This window comes from Siniperca chuatsi, linkage group LG12 (genome assembly GCF_020085105.1).
Source record: "Siniperca chuatsi isolate FFG_IHB_CAS linkage group LG12, ASM2008510v1, whole genome shotgun sequence".
Classification (NCBI taxonomy): Eukaryota; Metazoa; Chordata; class Actinopteri; order Centrarchiformes; family Sinipercidae; genus Siniperca; species Siniperca chuatsi.
In genome coordinates this window covers 16,844,513-16,867,963 of record NC_058053.1, presented here as the reverse complement: position 1 = coordinate 16,867,963, position 23,451 = coordinate 16,844,513, and the positions used below count along the sequence as shown (strand labels likewise).

Sequence of the window (23,451 nt, the reverse complement as noted above, 5' to 3'; positions counted from 1 at the left end):
TAATTTCCACATATATATTCAGAGAAGCTTAAAGGATTTAGTTAATTATGGACTTACCTTGTTGCAGTACATTGACGATAGTGAGCCCAGAGTTGTTGGTGGCCAGGCGGTACCATGCATTGCGGGGGTTGAGTAGCCACTCCTCTACATGGCAGTAGTATCGGCCTGCGTCTGTTGGTCGTGCTCCTTGAATGGTCAGGCTGTACTGGTCAGAGGTCATCCTCTCAAACTGCAGGCGGGAATTTGGCCCCGCCTCTTCTCTGGGGCTGCAGTTCCCATTTCCGAAAACGGCATCATGGCCGATGGAGAACACACACTCCCGTTCTCCCTCTTCCTCACCAGGCTGTTCCTCGTCGTCCTCGTCTTCGGAGCGCTCCACATACCAGGACACAGAGAAGCGGGAATCTCGGGACGACTGTGAAGGAATGCTACAGCCCAATCGTATAGAGCCAGACTCTTCCACTGTCACGTTTGACTCCATTTCCTCCACTTGCAATCGAACCTCTGTGGAGGTCCGAAAAGATAAGAAAGATTGAGAGATGGGGGCAGAAAAAGTGGATATGTATTGAAATGTACAGTATTTCTTGGGGCCTAGCAATAAAGCACAGGTCCCACTTTTGAGAATCTATTTGAACTAGGGCTGAGATGATTAGTCGATTCATGGGTTAGTTGTTCTGTGAAAAATTAATCTGCATCTATTTTGCTAATTGATTAATTGTTTGAGTCACTTTTCAAGCAAAAATGGCAAACATTTGCTGGTTCAAACTTGTCAAATGGAAGGATTTCCAGATTTCCTTTGTCTTGTATGATAATAATCTGATCTGGTATCTCTGTGTGTTGGACTGCTGATCAGACAAAACACAAGGCATTTTATACACAAAATGGTTGGAAAATAATCAGCAGATTATTAGATAATCAAAATGATCGCTGGTTACAGCCCTACTTAGAACTATGAAAACTGCAAATGATTCTGCAAACAGGGACACCAAACTTTCAAAATGTGCAAACAAAAGACAAAAATAAATAAATCCCACAGTGCTGCCCACAGCTATCACCAGTCTTTCAGCTTTCCAGCAAGGTTAGATCCTACCCCAAGGCTGTCTGTCTGTCTGTCTGTCTGTATGGGTATGCTACAATGCTTCAGGGGTGTTACAATGACCCAGTTCCATTACAGTTAAAAAAAAATAGCAGTAAAGACCTGACTTGCTTGGGCTCCTCTCACACACAGTTTGGAATGGTCTTCTTGTTGAAGCAAAATGAGAAGCAGAAAGGACAGCAGGAGAGCGGGGAAAAAAAAGGCGAGGTGCTGGCACACCTCTCCCCTCATTTTTCCTTCCGACGGGCAGATTTCTGGATGACTTCCTAGGTGAATGCATTGTTTAGCACACACTACCGCTCAATAGTTTGGAGTCACCTGTTATATTGATGTTTTTCTTTTTTCCTTCAATAATGGCTATTTTAACATAGATAACACAGTATAATTATATTAAATGTATTATTTACGTTTGAAAGAATTTTAGAATAATTAAATGATTAAAACTTCCGTTTAGTTGATGTCCCCACAGTGTTGCATGACAAGGGAGAATACTGTTGTAACCATTTTTCCCGTTTCAATTTTTAATTTGTTTTCCAGTCCAGAAAAGCATAAGTGACCCTAGATCATTTTTGAACCACAACTGTGCAGTTGGGCTCTAAATGTTGTGGGAACCTGTTTTTCTTTGGGCCCCCTGCAGTCTACTCAGTAGTTAGATTGAATAGCTTTAAACTGTGCATAGTATGTTCAGCTGTTATTCCGTGATCCAATTCCAATAGTGCTAACCCTAGACTTAGCTACTATTTCTGTTTTGAAGTTTTAAGAATAGCTTTGCTAAAGCAACATGCCTGTTCATTCCAGCTTGTTATAGGCATTATTGTGCACTTGGCACTGAAAGAGGAGCCTGTTCCTATTTAAATCTGCACAGATTTTAATGCTAAGCTTCCAATTTCTTTTACCAATGACCAATGCTGATTTCTTATAATCTTATTTAACTGTTGCTCAGAGGTATCTTTGTCTCTTTCTGACCTTTCAATTGTCAGTCTAGTTGAACCATTGTACATTGAATTTGTTCTCCATGTACAAAACATTACTTTTTTGCAAATCCTTTATACAAAATAACATCTATTTGTAAAGAGGACTTTCTACAACCTAAAAGCATGAAAGACCATTCAATTCCTCTCAGCCATCTGACTGTACCGAATCAAGCTTTTGTGGCAGGCAACTCCAAACTTTTGAGCGGTAGTGTATATGGTTATGAATAATATACCTTACCTCCCTGATTGTTTAATAATAGCCCAGGCCCCTGGTGAGCTTCCACAAACAACCTTGTGTTAACGTTTTGAATCAAAGGTGAAACTAAACTAAAGCATGAAAGGAATCAATGTCCTACACAAAGAAAAGCCCAATATAAGATGCACATATGCGCAGATCTCTGCATTTGTATGTGTGCTGTAGTTAAACTAATTGTTTGAGCAGTGTCAGCTTCACTGTCTACATAAAATACAAGTGTTTTCCTTGCCCTACTGGCTTATGACCAGACGTTTTGATCCTCACATTCTAGCTGGACAGATGCCATATCAGGGATTTCACTCTGCATTATAAACAGGACACCTGGCAGAAGAGACGTCTGAAAAAAAGTCACCTTCAGCTGGTGTGTGGAAAAGATTCATACAAAAAACGGTACGTCAAGGATGGATGGGTTGTTAATATTTATTTTGGGGATAACACTATTTTATTTGGGGGCATGTCTTTGATTGTAGAGAAAGGGAAGCATGTTTGTGGTAAGAGAATATGGGATAAGGGGAAATTCAGTCGAGGAAAGAAAAGGTTATGAGATGGAGTGTACTTAAGATAACTGTCATGAGGTGGGATGTCAGGGTTTGGGTGGCAGTAGGTAAATCATGGCTTTGAGCGCTTTGGAAGTTTTTGAGTACTGGACAAGAGGATTAGGTTCTCTGTCTGAGCCAGGCTGTGCCCTCTGGCATGGCAAAGGACAGCTGGCATGACTTCAACCCATTTTTTGCCACCTGAGCTCTGGTGTAAGGTCATCAGAGCGAGACGGCCTTGAGGCCTTGAGCAGAGCATGTGGGAGTGGGAGGCAAGGTGAGGGGAAAGCAATTTGGTGGGGGGATTGGGTTAACAATGTTCAACTGGACTAAAGCAGGACAGCATGTGGGGCTGAAGTGGCAGCTGCTGCATCCCTGCTGTGGTAATAAATAAGCATTCTGTTAAAGACAACAGTAATTCTGACCGCTTGCTCACCTGGCTGTCTGACCAGAACCTGCGTGAATCCTGAGGACTCCCGGGAGAGTCGATACCAGGCTCCATCTGGGTCACTCAGCCACTCCTCCACCAGGCAGTAATATGTCCCAGAATCGCTGTTCTCTGCTCTGTTCAGCGTCAGCACATAGAGACGGGGTGACAGCCTCTCGGCCTGCACTCTGCGTCGCAGTCTCTCCTCGTCTGCATAGGCGCCGTACTCAAAGGCCCCCGAGCGTTCAATTCTCAGCAGGAGCTCATCGGCTTCTGACCCGGTTGCACGCCTCACGTACCACAGCACAGCATGCTGGGAGTCCTGGCTGGTCTGGAAGGTGATGGAGCAATTGATCCTGACACGACTGTCCTCCAGGTACACCTGAGACTGGTTGGTCTTTTGGACTTGCAGCTTGCTCTCTGCAAAGAATTGGGAGGGAGGGGGGTTCAGGAAGGAAGGAGAAAGAGCAGAGAGTAAATTTTTTGGGTGCAGGAAAATGTGAGCACTGGTGACAGGTACACAATGCAATTTCTGTTTTGTGACAGACGACCTGTAGCTGGGTTTATTTCTGGTGGCAGCAGGGCAGGAAAAGATAGTGGTGCGTGGGTGGGTAAAGCAGGTGACAAAGAGAAAGAAAGAAATATGAGGCAAAGGGAAAAGAGGAGGAAATGTCAGGCAAATCAAAGCTGAGAGGATGGGAGGTCTGTTGGTATCAAGATAGAAACGTAAGATAAGATGCAGAACAGCAGAAGAGACAAGGGTGAAGGAGAGGGGGGTGGATTGTAAAGCAGGGATATGGATATAATTAGGTAAGATACAAGACAAAAGCAGGGCAGGGGGTCTGTCTGTCTGCCAAAAAGAGAAGGAAAGAGAATGAAGAAGGAATGCAAGTCAGGCAAGGACGGGAAGAGAGCAGATAGGAGAGGGAGGAGATGATAGAGAGGTGTGACTGAGATGTCAGGAAGGAGCTGAGGCTGCCTTGAGTGCTCTGACAGGATTGGTTACAGTGACATCGGTTGTGGGATAGGATTAGCTGCAGGTACATCAGGTGTGACCGCGACCAGGATTCCTCTGTCAAATGCTTGGGGGTAGGATTTGTTAATTTTTCTTGCTATAAGACCTGCTGTATTTTACAGTCAACACTATATGACAGGAATAATAATAGGAGATTATTATTGCAAAGATTTGTCTCAAACAATCATAATCACATGGGTATTTACCTGAACACAAACAAATACCACACAGCTTAAAAAATGTCAAGCAATTCCACATACATACATGTGTATATCTAAAGTGCAATTTCTAGCCTCTTTGACTGGAACTGACCCAGACTATCTCTATCAACAACAATCTTTCACCTAAACAATAACAATTTGATTGGTAGCACTTTCTAGTGTTGGCACACTGACAGCGAGCCAGGAGTTTTTTTGTTGGCTGAGCCCAATTTGGGGAAACAAATTTCCATAATTGATCTCAGCAGCAGACGTGCAACTGCAGAATGTCATTTTGCCACCCTTTTCTACCAAAATGAGAGTGGAACACCTATTTTTGGATCAGAGGACCGATGTCTGCCAGAGTTGTCAAAATAACACACATATCAGGTGATTTTGTGAATGCACACAACAACCAATAAATACATGATGCTTTTTCTATGTAAATTTGCACAAGAAGCTCGTCAAATGCAGTTTTTAATCTTACTTCGGAAATACAGTCACAATCACAAGTATACAGTATTCATCTTGTTCTTCACTTATTCTTTAATTAGACTTTTGCATTTTATTTAAGCAAAGTTCTTTAACATTTGACAATGTTGGCTTCTTCTGTCAAATGAAAAAAGGTTTTGTAAAAAAATTGCTTTATATTCCACAATGTAAAGTATCAAAAAAAAGTATCAAAAAAATCAGGTATCGTATTGACACAGAAAAATTCTAACGATATCCAGCCTTGATCAGAAATATACATTTGCAGTAACCAGGTTCTAGTCGTTTTCTGATTGATTTACTGACACAAATCTGACCCAATATAACATTCTACATTTCATTTTCCTGTCTAACAACCCTCTGCATCTCCAATTTCATGGACCCTCCTAGCTCACGCTAAGCTTAGCTATGAATGACTAACCGATTGACTGCCTAGGGTCACAGCCATCTGCCCAGAAAACCTCACCCTTATCCACAGATTGCTGTGCTGTTTGTGATTCTGCATATTTGCACAATACATACAGTATGTGCACATTGGGTTGCATTCAAACGATGCATGGCCACAAAGCATCGTCAGACCACCCTGTTGTGCGATGGTATTCCGAGCTAGCATCTCAAATTAGTCATCATCAATGCCTCGGTACCCACTAGAGACTTGGTAGGAAGCCTGACAATCTCCCCATCCGGAATTACTGCCGAGCCCTGCGGAATCCTGGCAATCTTTTTTTTTTTGCAGGAGAATTACCTCCAAACCTCCTGAAGTGGAACCATGCAGGATTGGATTGGCACAGGACAAAGCAATTCTCTGCCGTTCCCATTTGAAGTTTGAATCTGCAGCCAGGAGAAAAACTGGAGGCTGAAAGCCTGTTGCCGTACATCAGTGTTTACAGAAATGCCTTTTCAAAGCTAAAATAGGCTAATTATTCAAGCTCTATTAGGTAGCATCACGAGCTATTACAAGTTATTATAACTAAGCACTCACTCAAGCAGAGACAAAGGGACAAATAAAATGGAAGAGCAATGGATAGAAAGGTGAAAGAGAAATAAAGGGAAAAATTATGTCCCAAAACAACCTTAAAGTCTCCACTCCCTCCAGAATCCTCTCGCTGCGAAATGTCTCAGTAAGAACAGCGACTTCACAGACCAGCCTGTCACATCCTCTGACACGTGTCCATTCCCACTGAGAGTGAGGTTTCTTCTTTCAGCTAGAGTACAGCCATCCTACCACAGTTACATCAATGCATCTGCTGACGCAAGCAGTATAAAACATGTATGAGGTATTGATGAGGGCAGATTCACTGTGTTGTGGGAAGAGACCCAGCGTAGGGAGCCAGTTCAGTTGTACATCGTTAACAAGGCCGCTCATCATGTATGTGCATTCCCTCAACAGCAAGAGTAGTACTGTGTTCTTGTGCATCAGCGAGGCTGTCTATTTTAAGTGTGATCACATGTTCTTTGCAACTGTGTTTCTTTAAATTGCCTCAAGGGTGCATCCACAAAGTAAGACAAATCCTTAATTGGAAACACTTGTTCTCACTGCTCTGCATTAGTTCATGTGCCAGTCAGACCTGGCCTCAGTGAGAATGAAAGTGCATGGCCATTGTATGCACCAGACGTTAACTCCTCTTTTTTGTTTTGGTCAGTTTAATTTTTCCAAAGGAAAAGGGGCTGTGTCCCTGTATTATCAGGTAGAGAGACAAAAACAAATAATAATTTTTCAAGTTAACCTTGAGCATAAAGGTTGACAGCCTCTGTGGTTTCCAGGGCAACCCTGTCTCTGTGAACAATATGGCATGGCTAAGATACCTTTAAGGACTTAACTCGTTTGATCTTCCAGTAAGTAAGAGCAGACTCACTTAAACAAGGCCAGGGACTTTTGTTTACATAACTAGGCATTAAATAAAAGTCTGATTCTTTCTCTGCAAAATGAGTGAAAAATATTGTATTAGGCAGAATGGAGATGTTATGATTGGAGCTGTATCCAGACAGAGTGCCTCTTACCCCACAACTATCTCAGCTCCACTGGAGGTACTTGTGTTTCAGCAGTTTGCTGGGCATGTAGCGTCATTACAGTATACACAATACACACAAATCCACACAGTACAGTCACTAATTGGCTCATTGAACCTTTGTCTCACCCTCTTCCCATGTGCACCCAATTTGTCTCGTTTAATAGCTACAGGAATTGCACAGTTGAGACAAAGCTGTCTTTATTCCTTTTATTTATCAGAGGAGGTGTACACAAAGGCTACAAACAGCAGCCCAGTTTTGATAAGGAAGAAAGATAGCAAAGTGCACCCTAAACCCCAAAAGCTGCACTACACAAGTGTTGTTTATGAAGCAGAGCAGATGAAAACAAGTTTGAGTCCGGGGGGATGAGAAGTGTACAGCTAAGGATGCTACTGTGGCATGTCAGTGCACACAAACCACAGCTCACACACATGCTTGTAACAAAATCTTAGGATAACTTCAAAGGAGCTAGGAAACTGCTTGGCCGAGTGTTCAGAGGAGGAGAATAGAGCCTGAGATTGTATATCAAAGAGTGTTATCCTTTATTCTTTGGCTAGAGAGGAAATTCAATTCATTTTCCATCTCTGTTTTAAGCTGCTGCTCCAGGTGAAGTCTTTTAATACGAGACTGACCCGCAGTCTTTGTTTTGATCAATCATAGCCTCTTTCCTCCCTTCTGCGTTACCATGATCTATGTCTCTTCTGATCATACTCTGTCTAATCATCTGACACTAACATGAATATTCAGCAGCCTCACCTGTGGGTTCATGAATATTAATGAGGCCTAAATGAAGTGCGAACACCAGAGGTGCTGGTGGGGTCTCTGCTTAACATTTTGGCTCTTTTTAAATATAGTCTAATATGCACTTAATGACCACTGAGCTGACAACCTATCCACTGGGCCACAGATGTAATGCTTCCACTTAGTTGAAGGAGGCCAGAGTGGGCAAGAGACAGGGAGAAAGCGACATAATGAGACGAGAGGGATGAATAAAAGTAGAAAGGTAGATGCAGACAGAGGGATGAGATTTTTTAAACAGTGCATGATGAGAGAAAAGTAGGAGAGTTAAGGGGATATATCACCAAACTGAACAGATATTCACAAGCACCTACCAACAGAGAGGAATGAGAGTGAATGTGCAAAGGGAGGAGATAGCCAGGAAAAGATGAGAGAGATGTAAAAGACAGAAAGTGAGAACATGCTCCTGGGGGGATTTCGGAAAGCAGCAGGCAGTCTCTCCAGATCCACTCCAGAGGACTTATAGTCTTAATGGCTGCCTGCTCCGCCTTTAGCGTTAGCATTAGCTCAGCCCAGGGCTAATCCACGGCCAGGACCCCAAGCATGTCAGGACTGAAGGCTTTAGACACATCCTGATCCCCTGCAGAACAGCTCACTTTGGCTTGCTGCTTCTTGCCAACCTCTGCAACTACACACACACACACACACACACACACACAAAACATAAAAACACACACTCAAAATGCTGCAGACCCTGGCCCATCTGGACCTCTCTCACAAAGGGCATAGATCAGAGCAGGCTGCTAGTCAGAAGCAATGAGGGATGGGGTTCCCCTGACTGAAAAGTGGCTCCTCTGCCGAACTGGGAGCGTAATTTCTATGCTAATGACTGCAATGTATCTATGATCCCATTGTGTCAGAGGGATATTACCACTCCTCATTCCTCCCCTTTCCAACCCCCACTACAATATCATTAAGACTGGACTAATTATGGGTATCTGTGCACGTAACGGCAGCCTTGAACACACCCAGACAGAGCCACACACATATGCAACCTCCACACATAGAATTCCTATTCCACCATCAGTATAAACAAACTAATGCACTGACTGCACTTTCCATCTTCCTGCCTGCCTGTCTGTCTGAGAGAGTGATTGCTGGACGCAGGCTGGCCCAATGGGAAAACGGATGCACAAGAGGGGGGTGAGACAGGGGGTCAGGTCAGGGGAACTCTGGGAGATTAATGGCCCAAAAGAAGCTGGCAGAGATGGGAGAGCATAAAGACATATCAGATTGAGCTGTGAGCCTGTGTGCATGCCTCTGTATGTGTGTGTGTGTTTGAAAGGGGTCTGCCAATAAGCATAAACACATTATGCTCATTAAACCACAGAGAACAGTGGTCATTCAGTGAGTGCAGGCTAGAGGCTGGTGTGTGTGTGTATTCCAGAGGCGGCACTGCTGAGCCTCTCCTGCTCTGTTCCTACTATTAGCCACTGATTTACATGGGGTGCAGCAGCACTGTAGCTAGCTCTGAGTTACGACTTCAATTACAGCAGCAGCAGGACACACAAGTGTGCGTGTGCACACACGCACGCACGCATACACACACAGGTGCTTAAGTGAGGTGCAGAGACACAACACAGAGAATCTCATTGTGTCTCTGCAGATTGGGCTAAACAAGGAAATGAGGCCTAGATCGGATTGGATTTGACAGAAAAATGTGCCTGTGTTCTTGCATGAGAGAGAGTGTTTGGCCTTGTGAGGAAGAAGAAGCAGGGAAGGAGCCTGACCTTGAATGGCCTGATTAATCACAAATCTTTTATGGAATTATTTTCTGTTTCAGAGCACCCCAAAAAAGGCTCTTCATTTATCACCCATTATGACCCTGTGTGTTCATGTGTACGTGCAACTGACAAAAAGACAGCGAGTGCACTCTGATTATTTGTATATGCAATGTATAAACTGTATGTAGGAGAGGCAGGTTGTGTGTTGCAGACATACAGGCAGCCCGTACACAGAATGTTGCCTCAGGTGAGCTTGTGGGCAAACCCAGACTATATTCACTGCAGCCAAAAACATGGCACAGGAAAGATTTACAACCCTGACACCAACAATAACACTGTGATAAAGCTGCTATTGTGCGCAAACAAGCACAGCTGCCATATTCTTATTATTTATGATATACTGACAATGGTGAAGAAGCTATTTGAAGAAAAATGTAAACATAATGGAGAGAATTATGAGGAGGAGGAGGGAAGCAGGGAATTATAAAATATTGAAAAATCACAAGAGTGAGAAAGAAGCTGGGGGCGTGCGTGGAGGGAAACATGCAGCTAAGTGAGAGTGAAGGGGAAAGAAGACATTAAAAGAGACTTATGGGGAGAGTGAGAACAAAATGTAGAAAGACAGAGATGGAGCGGGAGTGAGAAAGGACGACAAGAGGGTGATAGGCTGGGCCTTAATGAAGATAGACAGCTCCTATCCATGCCCTGATAAGCAGGAATCTCAAATCACCACAGTGATGCCACTGCTATCAATAATGGCTGGGTGGCAAGTACTTCACTGGCATGAAAGGAGAGCACATGCGGCATCTGCTAGTGCCAGCCCATATTAAATGGGAAGACACCCTAAAGAACTATCAGAGAGCACGGCGAGAGCATACAAGGTGGGACAAGATAAAGTAGGAGAAAGTAGGAGGCATATATCCTCTAACTCAAAGTGCAACCACAAGAGAGCAAAACAAGAGAGAGGATAAGAATAAGCAAAAAAGGCATCCATTTCTGTGTCGTGATGTGTGATCATGTGAGTGAAAGGTAGCCAGGCAAGCGTAGGTGTGTGAGGAGAGATGAGGAGAAACTCTAAGTGGGACACCCCAACCCTCCCCTCCATCATCACCATCATCATTCTAGCTTAGCCAATAACCAGACGGTCTTAATATCCCACTCTTCATGCCAGACACACGCGCACAAATGTGCACATGCACACACTGAAATGATGAGAAAAATGTATCGAACTCCCAAAACCATCATTAATCTAAACTCCAGTTCCATTAGGGAAGATTCAGCATAATTAGTTTTGCATGTTTTCTTTGAGTGTGCGTGTTTGTGTGTCGGCGAAATGAAGAGTGCGTTTTTGTGTGAGTGTGTAGTTTGAGTTATGAGTAGATGATATTAGATTGTGTCGTAGAGACTGAGGCTTCCCTGGTGATCAGCCATGCTGAACATGTGTTTGCCAGCATTTCAGAAAGGGACAAAGAGAAAACTCAATCAGGTGAAATCTAATATTACGGCCACTGGATGTGGAACTCTATACCGTGTGTTTATGTTTTTTTGTGTGTGCTTGTGGAGATCCTCTGCTGTGAGGGCTAATATTTAGTCGTGCTCTACCATAAGATAATTATACTTTTGCTCTGGGAGGTAACCCCCCCCAGTGTGTTTCCATGCACTGCATGCTCGTGTGTACATGAGCATGATGGTGTTTGTACTCTTGTGTGTGCAGTGGTTCTCTGCAAGAGCCTGTGGAGGATAATTCAAGTCAAACTGCTGCACAAGGTTGCCCTCACAATGAACATAAAAAATATCGTATGTGTGTGTGCAGATATGGTGGTGAACTCCTCTGATATGACCCATGGGACATGGGCACAGGCAGTGTGCTGCTAATGCAATCTGGAACAGGAAGTAGGCCTGGGCTGGGCTACAGGCTCCTCTCTAGTTTGACAAGACATCACGATGACCTGCTGACTGCTTCTGTGTGGATTTGGTTTGGCTTTTATCTACATCCAACTTTTCGCTTCTGCTGATCTAAAATGCATGGAAGTTGGATTTAGGGCGCTTTCTGATGGTAGTTTTTACTCTCCACTTTTGAAGTTCACGAAGTTAACAATGAGCATCATTCCGCATTTGCAAACTGTCTTATGTTAGGGACACACATGCGTGTTTCTTCTAAATACAAGACAGTGGTGTAATGGACCATGAGAAAGCTGAGACCCAACAGTTCTGCTGTCTGGGCATCAGGGATGAGGTTGGCTCCCAGGTAGCCAGCTGTATCGGGCCGACTGCGGCTGAGTGCTGGCACACTTGGCTGTGTTCTAGCAGCGGCTCACCAAAGGTCAGCCAACTGTGGCCCAGCAATGGTTGCCAGATATATATGCGAGATATGGCCGTACAGATCTGGTCCAGTTTAGGTTGAGTGTTCCACCTAAGGTTGAGGGGGCAATCAAATGTTGCTATGACAACCGACCTGCACCCACAGAAAAAGTTTTAACTGGTTTTGCTGGCAGTGCAGTTTCTTTGTTGTGATCAGTGGATTCTTCCAGGAATTATTCTCGAACGCTAACTACAAACAACACCTAAGTACTTCCCCCCCAAGTTTGTCATCCCAATTTTAGCCAAATTGTAACGATAACACCACAGACTGAGCTGCAGTCTATGTTAGTCAGATGTAATATTAGCTAAAGCAGACACAGCTAACTAGCTATGTGAACACAGTTGATATTGGAAGATTGGTTATGTATGTCCATAACTTCGTTAATGGAGAGTTATACCAATTTGTTGAGGACTTCTTGTGGCATACAGAAGGTAAATACACACGTGTATTTTTAATACTGTACCAATTCGATACAGTTCGTAAAAGTTCTGATGCTAATCATGATTAGCGCCCTAGCATGCTAATCGCACCATAGCATGCTTATTGCGATTAGCGCTTTAGCATGCAACATTAGAATAGCTCTCAGCGTGGTAGCAGTCAATATTACTGTATATGTTTTTGGTTAAGTGACTGTGTCTTTGTTGTGAACTGTTGCTGCAAGCATCATGTTAGACCCAGCATCCAGTCTAAAATCTACTCACAGTCTCCCCCCACCATCCCTCATCTGTTCTCCATCTGGAGAGGGATGGTGACAGAGATGGGGTTTTTTCTGTAGTTTGTAGCAGGTGAAGGTGCTATTTGTTTTAGGCCGTTAGTTCCCAAGCCACAACTTAGTATTGTTTTTTTGTTCTTAAAGCACATAATTTTTTTATTTCAGTTGCAGTGATAGTGTGGATGCAGGGTTACTTGTGGTTCCTAGAGTCTCCAAAAGTAGAATGGGAGCCAGAGCCTTCAGTTCAGTTCAGTCCCAGTTTGGGTTCGGGAGGCAGACGCCATCTCCACATTTAAGAGTAGGCCAAAGACTTTCCTCTTTGATAAAGTTTATATTTAGGGCTGGCTTGGGTGAGTCCTGAACCATCCCTTAGTTATGCTGCTATATGCTGATACTGCCGGGAGACTTCTCATGATGCACCTCTTTCCTCTCTCCTCCTCTCCATCTGTATGCATTTTTATCCCATTAATGCATGTTACTAATTCGACATCTTCTCTCTCCCGTAGTTTTGTGCTTTCTCGTCTCTACTCTCTCCTTCTGTCACTTTCAGCAGGTAATTCTGCCTCCGGAGCTGCAGAGACTGGATCTGTGGTTGTGGGCCACCTGCAGCCCCTATGTTCCTGCTCGACAACTGCTACTACAGTTATTATTAGTCTTATTAGTATTATCATCATTATTATTCCTATCACTATCATTCCGATTATTATTAATTTATTAATATTACCACTACCTTTACATTATTATTATTTTAAAATTCTAGGTGGAATTTGCATTCTGCTCACCATTTTGGCTACCTGGGCTTTGGTATATATGCATAGTAAGCATATGAAAGCCCTCAGAGACACATCACAAGAAAGACGGTTGCATCTTAGACATGCACACAAGTATATATGTGCACACAATGCTGGTAAGGCAGCTCATACATATTGAGCAGGTACCTCTAGAAGCATGATTTAAAGCCTCTAAATTATTAATCTGGTCAGATGCTGTGTTTGCTCACACCTCATTACACACACTCCCCTTTATTCCACTTATTTGAGAGAGGAACTGAAAATGCCAGCCGCTCATTTAGCCAGGAGTGGTTAACATTTAGGAAAACAGAGGAAAAAGCAGATGGGGAGGAGAGGCGTGAGGCAGAGAGAGACGTCCTATGTTCTGACAAATGAATCATCAGTCTAAATGAAGGTCTGACTGCACAACCAAAAATAAATAAATAAATAATAACCAATGAGATAACGGAATTACTCACTCGCCCTCCCCTGTGAGATAGTGCGCCGTTATGGCTACTGACTGGCTTTCAGTCGGCAACTGATTACATCGTCACGGTTACTGATGATATTTCCAAAGTAACTCATCACTTTGTCATGGAGACGCTACTAGAAAAGGGAGTGGGAAGAGGACCCACTATGTATTCTTCTTCAAAATGTTTGTGTGTGTGTGTGTGTGCGTGTCCTTAAGATTTTTCTGGTTAAGGATAAACAATGTAAACTGCACACGGGAGGAAGGTAAATGAGCATTCAGGATGATAAATCGATTTCCAAATAACTCCTGAAGGGCCCAGGACGCTGTGTGTTCCATGTGAATGGTTAAGGTCAGAGCACAGTCAGTCAAGCAGGTAAAGCACTGTCTCTGAACTGTGGTGCTCCTGTATGTGTGTGTGTGAGTCTGTTTACATCAGTTTGAATTTGTGTGTGTATCTGAATCAATAGTAGCAAGGAATGAGAGACTATCTATACTGTACATGTGACTACATTCCACTAGCTCACTTTGAAAGAGTTATTGATTACCACAGTCTGCCTCTGAACTCAATACAGCATCTTACTTATCCTCACCTGAACATGGAAGAGGCAGGAGAAACACAAGCTTTCACATATCTATTCACGTATCGCTCATGAAAAAACAAATATAACGTTACAGACAAACATTTGGCATTTCAGAAGTTGAAAACCTACTTCTCATCCCACCCACACACCTTGCTCATATTCCTCCCACCAAATCCGGACCTCATTAGTACTTCAGGTACCACAATGCATTGCTGGACTGCTATGAAAGCCAGGCTACAATGGAGGGTTTTTTTTAATCAGCAGGATGAGTATTTGCCTCAAGCACATTCACCTGAATAAATGAAGTATCATGCTGTTGAGGCACACCAGACTGGGCTAAATTGGGCCAGCGTGTGTTTATGTGTCTGTGTGTGTTTGTTGTTTGTGTTCAGCCACTAATTGGGCTGTGTCTGACTGGGTTTTTCTGTGTGTGTGTGGAGCACAGAGGGCCAATGAGGGCGGTATAGACAGTTTAATGCTTCCGTTGAGGAAAAAGGTTCAAGGACAGATAGCTCACTCTCTTTATCACTCTTTCTTATGCTCTCTGTACCCATGCTTTGCTTCCCTCTCTTCTACCTCTTTCACTCAGTTTTCTATTCCTGTGGGATATTTAGCAGTCCATTCACTGCGCTCCATTAGGAGACTCCACCCTGCCCTGCACACACAGACACACACAGATGTCCACACACACTCCAATTAGTGGCTAAACCAGAGACTAAGAGCAATTAGAGCAGGCAGAAATCCTCTAAGCTCTGCTGAATTCATTGGATGTGTGTGAGTGTGTGAGTGTGTGTGACTATGTGTCTGAATCTGTGTTTATCCCTGTTTGTGTACTGGTCTGTGTCTGTTCCAATTAGGTGTGTGTCTGCCTGAAAAGCAGCCATGCAGCTTTACCTGGCTGTAGGACACTGATGCCAAGCAGGTTGGAAGTGCGGTTGGCTACTCGGCTCCAGCTGTTGTCGTAGTTCCTCCTCCACAGGATGGCGGTGCACTGGTACTTGCCCGCCTCACGACGGCCTGCCCGGGTCACTGACAACCGAAAGTTGGTATTGGAGTGGGAGCGGTCCACTGTGGTGCGGGTACCCAGGCCCAGCAACTGCTCCCCCCACTGCAGCGTGCCCTCTCGGGTGAAAGTCACCAGGTCTTTGAACTCTCCCTGATCCTTGTCGTCACCTTCTGCGCCAGCCGGCATGAAGCGCCAGGTGACTGAAGTGGGGACACGAGGGTTGTGACGAGGCTTGACCAGGCACAGGAGGTCAAAGGAGTCTCCGAAGGTAACAGATGGCGTCCGTGATGAGGCAGACACCATGAATGAAGACTCTAGATGGTGGAAGAAGAGGAGAGAGGATGTTAGGATGACAGATTGTCAAATGGCATTTTTATTTGACTAATGATGAACCATTCCGAGTACCACTCATTGCATGTAAAAGCACAACACAGCCTGAGTGTGTGATTGAGCCTGTTCTCTAAAAACTTCAGCAAAGTTCAGCAAAAGATGTGGGGTTCATAATCATTTACACAAAGAAACTTTCCTTTTAAGCATAGCTACCATCAAAGCCCCCTGCTGGAACAAAATACAGACAGTATTTACTTGGGATTTGTTGGGTCTCTGAAAATAATAATGAATTTAACTTACAGTAAGTGCACTGCCTTCTTGGTAAAGCAGTTCTCAATCTCTGCAAGCATTTTCCTCCATCATTATGGCCTAAGCACCTAAAGTGCATGTGTATGTATGTACTATCCTGTGCTTGTGTCTAAGTATGACTTTGTGTGCTTGACTGTGAGAGCGCGCTTCAAAATTAATGGGTGATGCAACAAAGAAAACCCACGGGAGAGATTTCCTCTAAGCGCCGATGTTCGATCTACACCCAACTCCTTGCCAAATCTAAACTATCCTCATTAAGCTAAAAACGTTCACCCAACTACATATATTATTGCCAAGATACTACACTGGAAAGCAAGGGAGGCAAGAGTGAGGGAAAGACTACATAAAGAAAAATCCCTTTTCTCCCTGGCCCTTTAATAACGTGGCCATGCTATGTGTATTTCAGGGCATTTCAATGAATGTGAATGACTGAGCTTGAATATGAGAGGCGGTCATACACAGATAAGAAAAAGAAAGAGGGAGGTAGAATGGGGAGATGATGATGAAGTCTGATTTTTGCCAAATCAGATAATTCATTTCCTTGAGACTTTGCAGATTTCTCCATTATGGTCTTGTCAACTACCCTGTCGCTTTCTCTCTGTCCCTCACTCTCTCTCTTGCTCCAACAGCTATCATCCCCAGTGTCCTTCAGGGTGCGTAATCAATGGCTTTCTCTCCAGACTTGGCTACTGCTCGGACAGCCGCCTGGAGCCATAATTCTCTAATAGACAATAACTCTCCCCTCTCACTCTATCTCTCATCTCCCTGCGCCCCTCTTCCATCCATCCATCCATTTCTCTCACTGTCTGCCTGCCTCTGTGACAGAAAAGAGGATTTCACGCCAATCCATTTACCCATAGAACTCTGTCTTTCTGTTTGTGTGAATAAACATGAATGCATGTTTCGTTCACTGTACAAAGTGTTTCGTTCACTGTACAAAGTGCATGTGAGTGGGAGACTGTGTCTATGTGTATCTACTATACATTGGCTTGTGTGTATGTGTATATAGGCTTCTCAGTTGTACACCCTGAGGGCCCCTTAAGCCAATCAGCTGGATAGAAGACTCTCCACTGAGCACCTTTGTCCTCACCGTGGCAACAAAAACACAAGGCTCCCTGAGGAGATGCCTCTTCCGTCCCCTCCGGGTCTTGTCAGCAAGCACAGGGAGTCCATAAAGGATGAGGCTATGAACTAAATTAAGTACAGTGACCATATATAATATCTCAAGCCTGTAGACCGGTTCACTCAGAGGACAGGTCAATGTGAAGCCCAGATGGAAACTGGAGCACAAGCTTTCTTTTTTATTTATTAGGGCTAAAGAAGCAAGGCAAGAGTAGTAGAGGAGAGGAAAGCTAAAACACAGGAAAAAAAGAACAAGTGCTCTATCTGCATGGCAGGTTTAGGTCCAATAAAACTGCAGTTGGAAGCTAAAGTGAGAAAATCGTGGACCAAAACGAATCTGAGACGAAGTAAAACACACACATTGACCGTCACACAACAGCACACATTTAGAAAATCCTTTGATCAACAAGCAAGGAGGAGAGGGAGAGGAGATGTCGAGGAGTGTAACTGAAGAGGGACGAGCAGCTTCGGACTTCTTTTCCCTGATTTGCATAATGCGTCCCTTGTTCCTCAAAATAATGTTTCTGTTGTTGCCCGAACTTAACAAATGGCCACTTAAAAACTGACATCTCTTCTCTGCAGCACCGCTGTGTGCTGCTGCAGGGAGCTAATCCGTTGGCTGTGTGTGTATGTGTGTGTGTATTGAGCCCAGTGCTCCTGGCCTGCCAGCTCCTCACTGCTCCGCTCCAGTGGGTTCCTCAGCCTGTACCGAGGATGTTCAGCTTAACTCGGCACTGACAGAGGAGGCCCACAGACTGTGAAACACATTGCTGCTGCATTTCCATTCTAATAATTCTGGCTAATCCATATGGGTGTGTGTGAGCATGTGTGTGAGTGTATCTATGATGAGTGTCACGGTACCACTGCTCTTGACGTGTGGCAGGTGGTGTGAAAGTGTGTGTGTGTCTGTCATAATAGCTCTTTCCCCTGAGCGGTGCATGAATAAAACATGTTGTATTCTACTATGTGGACTGCATGTTCTGCCTGTGCCATTCATCAGTCTTTAGCAAATCCCAAACCATATGCCTCTCTTTGAATTAGTGTGCATGTGCGCAGACGCATTGTCTTGTAAGAAGGTTACTGACTTACTGACTTGGCGATCAGACCCTAATCTAACCCCAATATATCAGAATATATTGGGGTTAGATTAGGCTGCAGTAACTTACCAACAGTCTTAACGGTGACTGTCTTGGTGGCTGACTTCTCTCCTATCTTCTCCCAGTTTAGCTCTGGTTCAGTGCCAGTCTGAAGCCAATCAGTAGCTGTGCAGCGGTAATGGCCCTCGTCCCCAGGTACGGCATTATACAGGGACAGAGAGAATGTGTCGGCCCGCACCTTCTCCACACGTATCTCCCCATAGCTGGAGCGCTCTCTGTAAGTGGGACTGTGCCATACAGTGCCATCCCGATCCACGGAGGCCACCTCCTGGGCCGGTCCAGTTGCCTGCTTGTCTGTCCACTGCCAGACAACAGACAGGGGGCCTGTAGTGGAGTGGACCGAGCACGTCAACTGGATCACATCGCCCTCTAGGACCTCCGAGGAGTTACTGGACAATGAGACTGTGATGTTGCTCTCTGAGAGGGAAGAGAAAAGAGAGAGATAGACATTGAGGTGGGCATGAGAAGAGATGAGACACATAAAAGGAGAAGTTCCTTAAAATCTCAACTCTTTCTTACGCTGAATCCCAGAGACAACAAAAATTACACTTTCTGTGTTAAAACATTCAGAGAGTACAGGAGGCCAGGGGCAATAAAACAAATTGCTGTGCCTGTTCCTGGGAGTATAACACAGTCCTGTTCAAGTGCTGTACATGTGTGTTTGCATGTTAGTGTGTGTGTGTGTTTGTAAGTGCGCGTGTGACAGGACGATAGTGCGGTTTTGTAACTGGCCTCGGGCACATCATAGAGGAGCCAGAGAGGAGGCCCTAGTGAGTTTGTGTGTGTGGGTTGAGATTCTCTTTCTGAACCTTGTGTGGCTTGTTGACCAAGTCCACATAGGCACAGGAAAGAAGGCTCAGATCACAGGGCTCAGCGGCACTTCAGAAGAGGAGGAGGATAAAAGTCTTTTCTGGCTCTTCTGCTCTACTTTATCTCGACTCTCATCACTTCAACGTCCATCAAACATCATGGAGCTCTGGTTGACCCAAAAGCCCTCTTAGCTCTGCAGGGCCAGTGTTGCTGTCTCTTGGGGGTGTGGCTTAAGGTTTCTCACTTTTTTTTCCTCTCCTCAGGCCAAGCTTTGCTGCTTCCCTCTAAACTTGTCGCCCCCCCAATAAGCATGAGCTCTCTGTGAATATGGAATAAACTGGCTTCTTACTTCTTTCACACTCAAATGAACACAGGGAAAAGCCTTCATCCTTTTCCTTCCTGTTTTTCATTGTAACGGCTTCCAATTTATTTTTCCATAGCTACACATTTTTTCACACTGAGACATGAAGAGAGGATTGTTACACAGTTACTACGCAAGTAGATACACTCATCCTCCTTCCCATAAAATTGTCTGGTTTTTAGACCCTTTTCCTTCTCTTTGAACTGTGAACTTATTTTACTGTTCACATTTTCCCCAACAGCTCCTACTGAATGCATTTCTCTCTATTACAGTATATTCCCTCTCTTTTTCCCCAACTCTTGCACTTGTCCTTTCTATCTGTATGATAGAGATTCAGTGTGGCATGTAAGCTCTCTCTCCCTTTCTCATTGCAAAGGTAAACTCATCCATCAACACTGATTTGTCAGAAGTGTTTAGCACTGCTTTTCCTTTGTTGTCACCTCTGCCTGCCTCTGACTCATCAACTTTAACCCCTGTCGCACCCGATTAACAACTCTTACCCAATTCCCCCAATTAGAGTGATGAAACACATCTTGAAATTGTGTATGCGTGTGGGTGTGTTTGCAGGTAAGAGAAAGCAGGCATGAGAGGACAGTTTGTGCATGAAATACGTGGCCGCCTGACCACGACTGCTGTGTTTCATGGAAGCTCTCCTCCAATAACCATGGCCATTATCCTGTGTAAACCCTATAAACATCCTTTATGGGGCATTAAGGTCTTTTGTTGGAAAAACAAAACCTCCCATACAGAGAGGCTCCCTGGAGACTGTTACAGGCTCAGGGCCATTGTTTTGGGCTGATTTAGCAAGGGGTGCAGAGCGGTCAGGATAAGGTAGGGTTGGCTGCTTGAGAGGAGATACTATTCTGTGGTTATTATGTTTTATTATGCTGGTAGCAGCTGGCTCCACACACTGTTCCAGTCCTAAGAGACATGAAGGTACCGAGAGAAGAGGGGATGAAGCAAATGACCCAAACTGGTGGAGGGGCTATTTTCCCGATGCCATTGAGATAAAGAAAAATCTAAGTCACAGATAAGAGGATAGTGAGCAGGCTTTGGAAGGTTTGTCTGTAAATTTGCATCAATCAGCTGCAAGCCTGATATAACCCCACCAACCAGCCCTGCTTAACCCAGGTGAAGAAGTCTGCCCCAGCAGAACACATTAATTTAGCCTGGGGAACCACTTAGAGGGCCCTGGAGAGCTAGTCGCCTTTCTCTCTTCTTTTCTTTCTCCATACTTTAATTTCATGGCTGTTAGCTGAGCCTCCTCAAGTCTGGACTCTTCTGCTCTCCATTATCCTACTATAGTGCCCCAGCTAAACTGCATGCATTATCAATCCTTAACAATCCATTCCAACAGGAATAAGAGTAGCATTATCCTTTCCCCTCTTACTCAAAGTTAACAATAGAGGCTGTGCAGCTATCTGTTATAGGCCACCTTGGAGAGAGAGAGAGAGGGGGAGACAGAGAGAGAAAGAGAGAGGCTGGAGAGGAGCACAGAATGACATTCTATACTGCCTACATGAAGATAAAATTGTTATGATGAAAAGCACATCATTCTTAGTGTAAATGACAACTAAGGACACGACAACTAAGCCAGTGACCTCGTGAACAGATTACTACTCACTGAGAGGCTGGACTGTGATCTGGACATTGCGGGACCTCTTGCTGCGGTCAATGAAGTCTCCTGTGGGCGTCTTCTCCCGCTCAGTCACGCGGCAGATGTATTTCCCAGCATCTTCGGAGCGTAGGTGCTGCAGCTTGAGCAGGTGCACATTGGAGCTCTCTTTACGCACGGTCATGTGACCAGCCGCCTCGCGGTCGACATAATCGGGGCCCAGGACAGGCACGGCACTGGGGCCCACCACGGCCACCGGTGAGCTGCTGAAGACCCACGACACCGAGAAGAAACGCTCAGGCACATTCTGGGCCTCAATGGTGCAGCGAAGCTCCAGCGGCTCACCGGCCGTGAAGGACCGTCGCTCCGTGCTCACCTGGATGCTGAAGTCCCGATCTGAGTGAAAAACATGGGGGGAAACAGAAGGAACATGGTTAAAGGAATGTTTAATAGAACAAATCAGAAATGTGGTTGTTACAAAGAACAAACAAACAAAAAAAACAGTTATGTATTGCACAGGAAACACTCAGTGATATAACTCTGTGATATATGAAACAAAAAAGAAAATCCCCTTTTGAATGTTGCACATCAATGTGGCTTAGTAAGATAAGAATTTTATCCAATACCAGTAAATGTACAAAACCCTTGAAAACGGCACTAGATTTTAAATGAAGCAGCTGAACGGAAAAAGAGCGTAGGTGTGGGGGAGATCTCTTCAAGAAGGTGAGATTTTTTACGTTGCCAAACAACTTGTTTCTGATGTCTAAAACAAGACTGATGTCTATATATGGGCTACAATTGGAATGCATAACACTGCTGCACTTTCTTAACATACACAGTCTGGGATGCTGAACCTGCATGCTAAAAGAGAGAGAGTGAGAAGATTGAGGGGGTGGGTGGTAGAGGTGGGGTTTGAGGTGGTCAAGAACGGCTGGGGGCAATAAAATAGCATCAGTTAGTGCCGAAGAGAGAGAGCGAGAGAGAATGAACAGAAACTAGAGAAGCTTGAGGTCACACAGTGCATTGCTCCGGTAAAACGCTGATCTTTCAGAGAGCTCTGCTCTCTCTCCCCCCTTGGTTTCACCTCTGCAATAAAAAACACATCTAATTAAAATTCTCTTCAGCTGTCTGAAACAGAGTAAGGCGCTCTCTCCTCCTCCTCCTGCTGCATGGTCTAAGACAGAACAAAGTAAACACTGCTAGTGCTTGCTCGTCCACTTGGCCACATTGCGCTTGTTGTCTGCGCATGTGCGGCTATGTTTGTATGTGTGTGCGTGTATGGCTGTGTGTTGAGTTTTATTTGCTGTATTAATTTCCAGATGATGAGCACGGTATGTATCAGAGACGGCTGCTTTGCCTCTCAGTGAGGTTGTAGCCCTGAGCTGTAATTACAAAGACTTTAAACAGACTTCCTGAGAAATGCACTCATGTGGAAAAGTTCAAAGCCTGCTGTTGGTATAGAGCTCGTTATACAGGGGAACATTATGGTGGGAGGGAGAGGGATATTGTTTACATATACACAAACATATGAATGCACACACATACTAAATATTGACATATGCACACATATAGTAACTTGTAAGCTGAAAGCCTTTTGTTAAAAGACAAACAACATATAGGTAATAGTAGTGTAGCTAGGAATGTGTAACTGAAACAATCATAATCAAACAAACAGGAAATTAAAAATAATTAATTTATGTCATTAATCTAATAAAAATGGCAGACATTCTCTTGTTCAAGCATTTCAAATGTGAGGATTTTCTCAGTTTTTGTATCACTGTAAAATGTATATCTTGGTTGGTTGCTGCACCTACAACAAGGCAGCAGGACAGCAAGACAGTGTATTATGACATTTTAAAGTGATTAATTGTGAAGGGAGGGGAGCAAAGCTAAAAGGGTTGTGACCTGCTTTGACAAGAATTGGTCACCACTCAGCATGGAGCTCTATTAGAACAGTGTTTTACAGGAAGAGTTCAGCTGAGAGGATGCAGAGGGCTTGGGACAGAAAACAGCCTCACAGGTCCAGCATGTGGTTAGTGTTTACAGCTAATTAGGGGGGAAAGAGTATTAAGTGCAAGGAGCAGAAGGAGTAAGGAGGAAGTGGGTGATGGAGAAACACTGTGGGAGAAGGGAAAAAAATGCAGTGATGAGACATGACTGCTGAAAATGAGAGGTGATGTGAGAGTGGGGAACAAGGGAAGAGGTGAGAGAAAAGAAAAAGAAAAAGATGGTAAAATCTGAGTGCAAAAGGTAGATTAGGATTCTGTCCATTGCTCCTCTCTCTGATGCTGGCTGTGGGTGATTAGCTAGTGATGGGGCTGT

The 23,451-nt window shown here is 44.3% G+C and overlaps 1 protein-coding gene across 1 annotated transcript in view; it reads right to left on the bottom strand.

Moving 5' to 3' along the window:
* Positions 1-23,451, bottom strand: part of igsf3 (immunoglobulin superfamily, member 3) — a 70,756-nt gene that overhangs the window by 4,737 nt on the left and 42,568 nt on the right. Inside the window, exons 4-8 of the mRNA XM_044217510.1 lie at positions 21,139-21,525; positions 18,353-18,760; positions 15,314-15,739; positions 3,299-3,709; positions 58-504 (exon numbers count right to left, since the gene is read on the bottom strand). Coding sequence (XP_044073445.1) covers positions 58-504; positions 3,299-3,709; positions 15,314-15,739; positions 18,353-18,760; positions 21,139-21,525 — 2,079 coding nt within the window. The remainder of the gene's footprint in view (positions 1-57; positions 505-3,298; positions 3,710-15,313; positions 15,740-18,352; positions 18,761-21,138; positions 21,526-23,451) is intronic.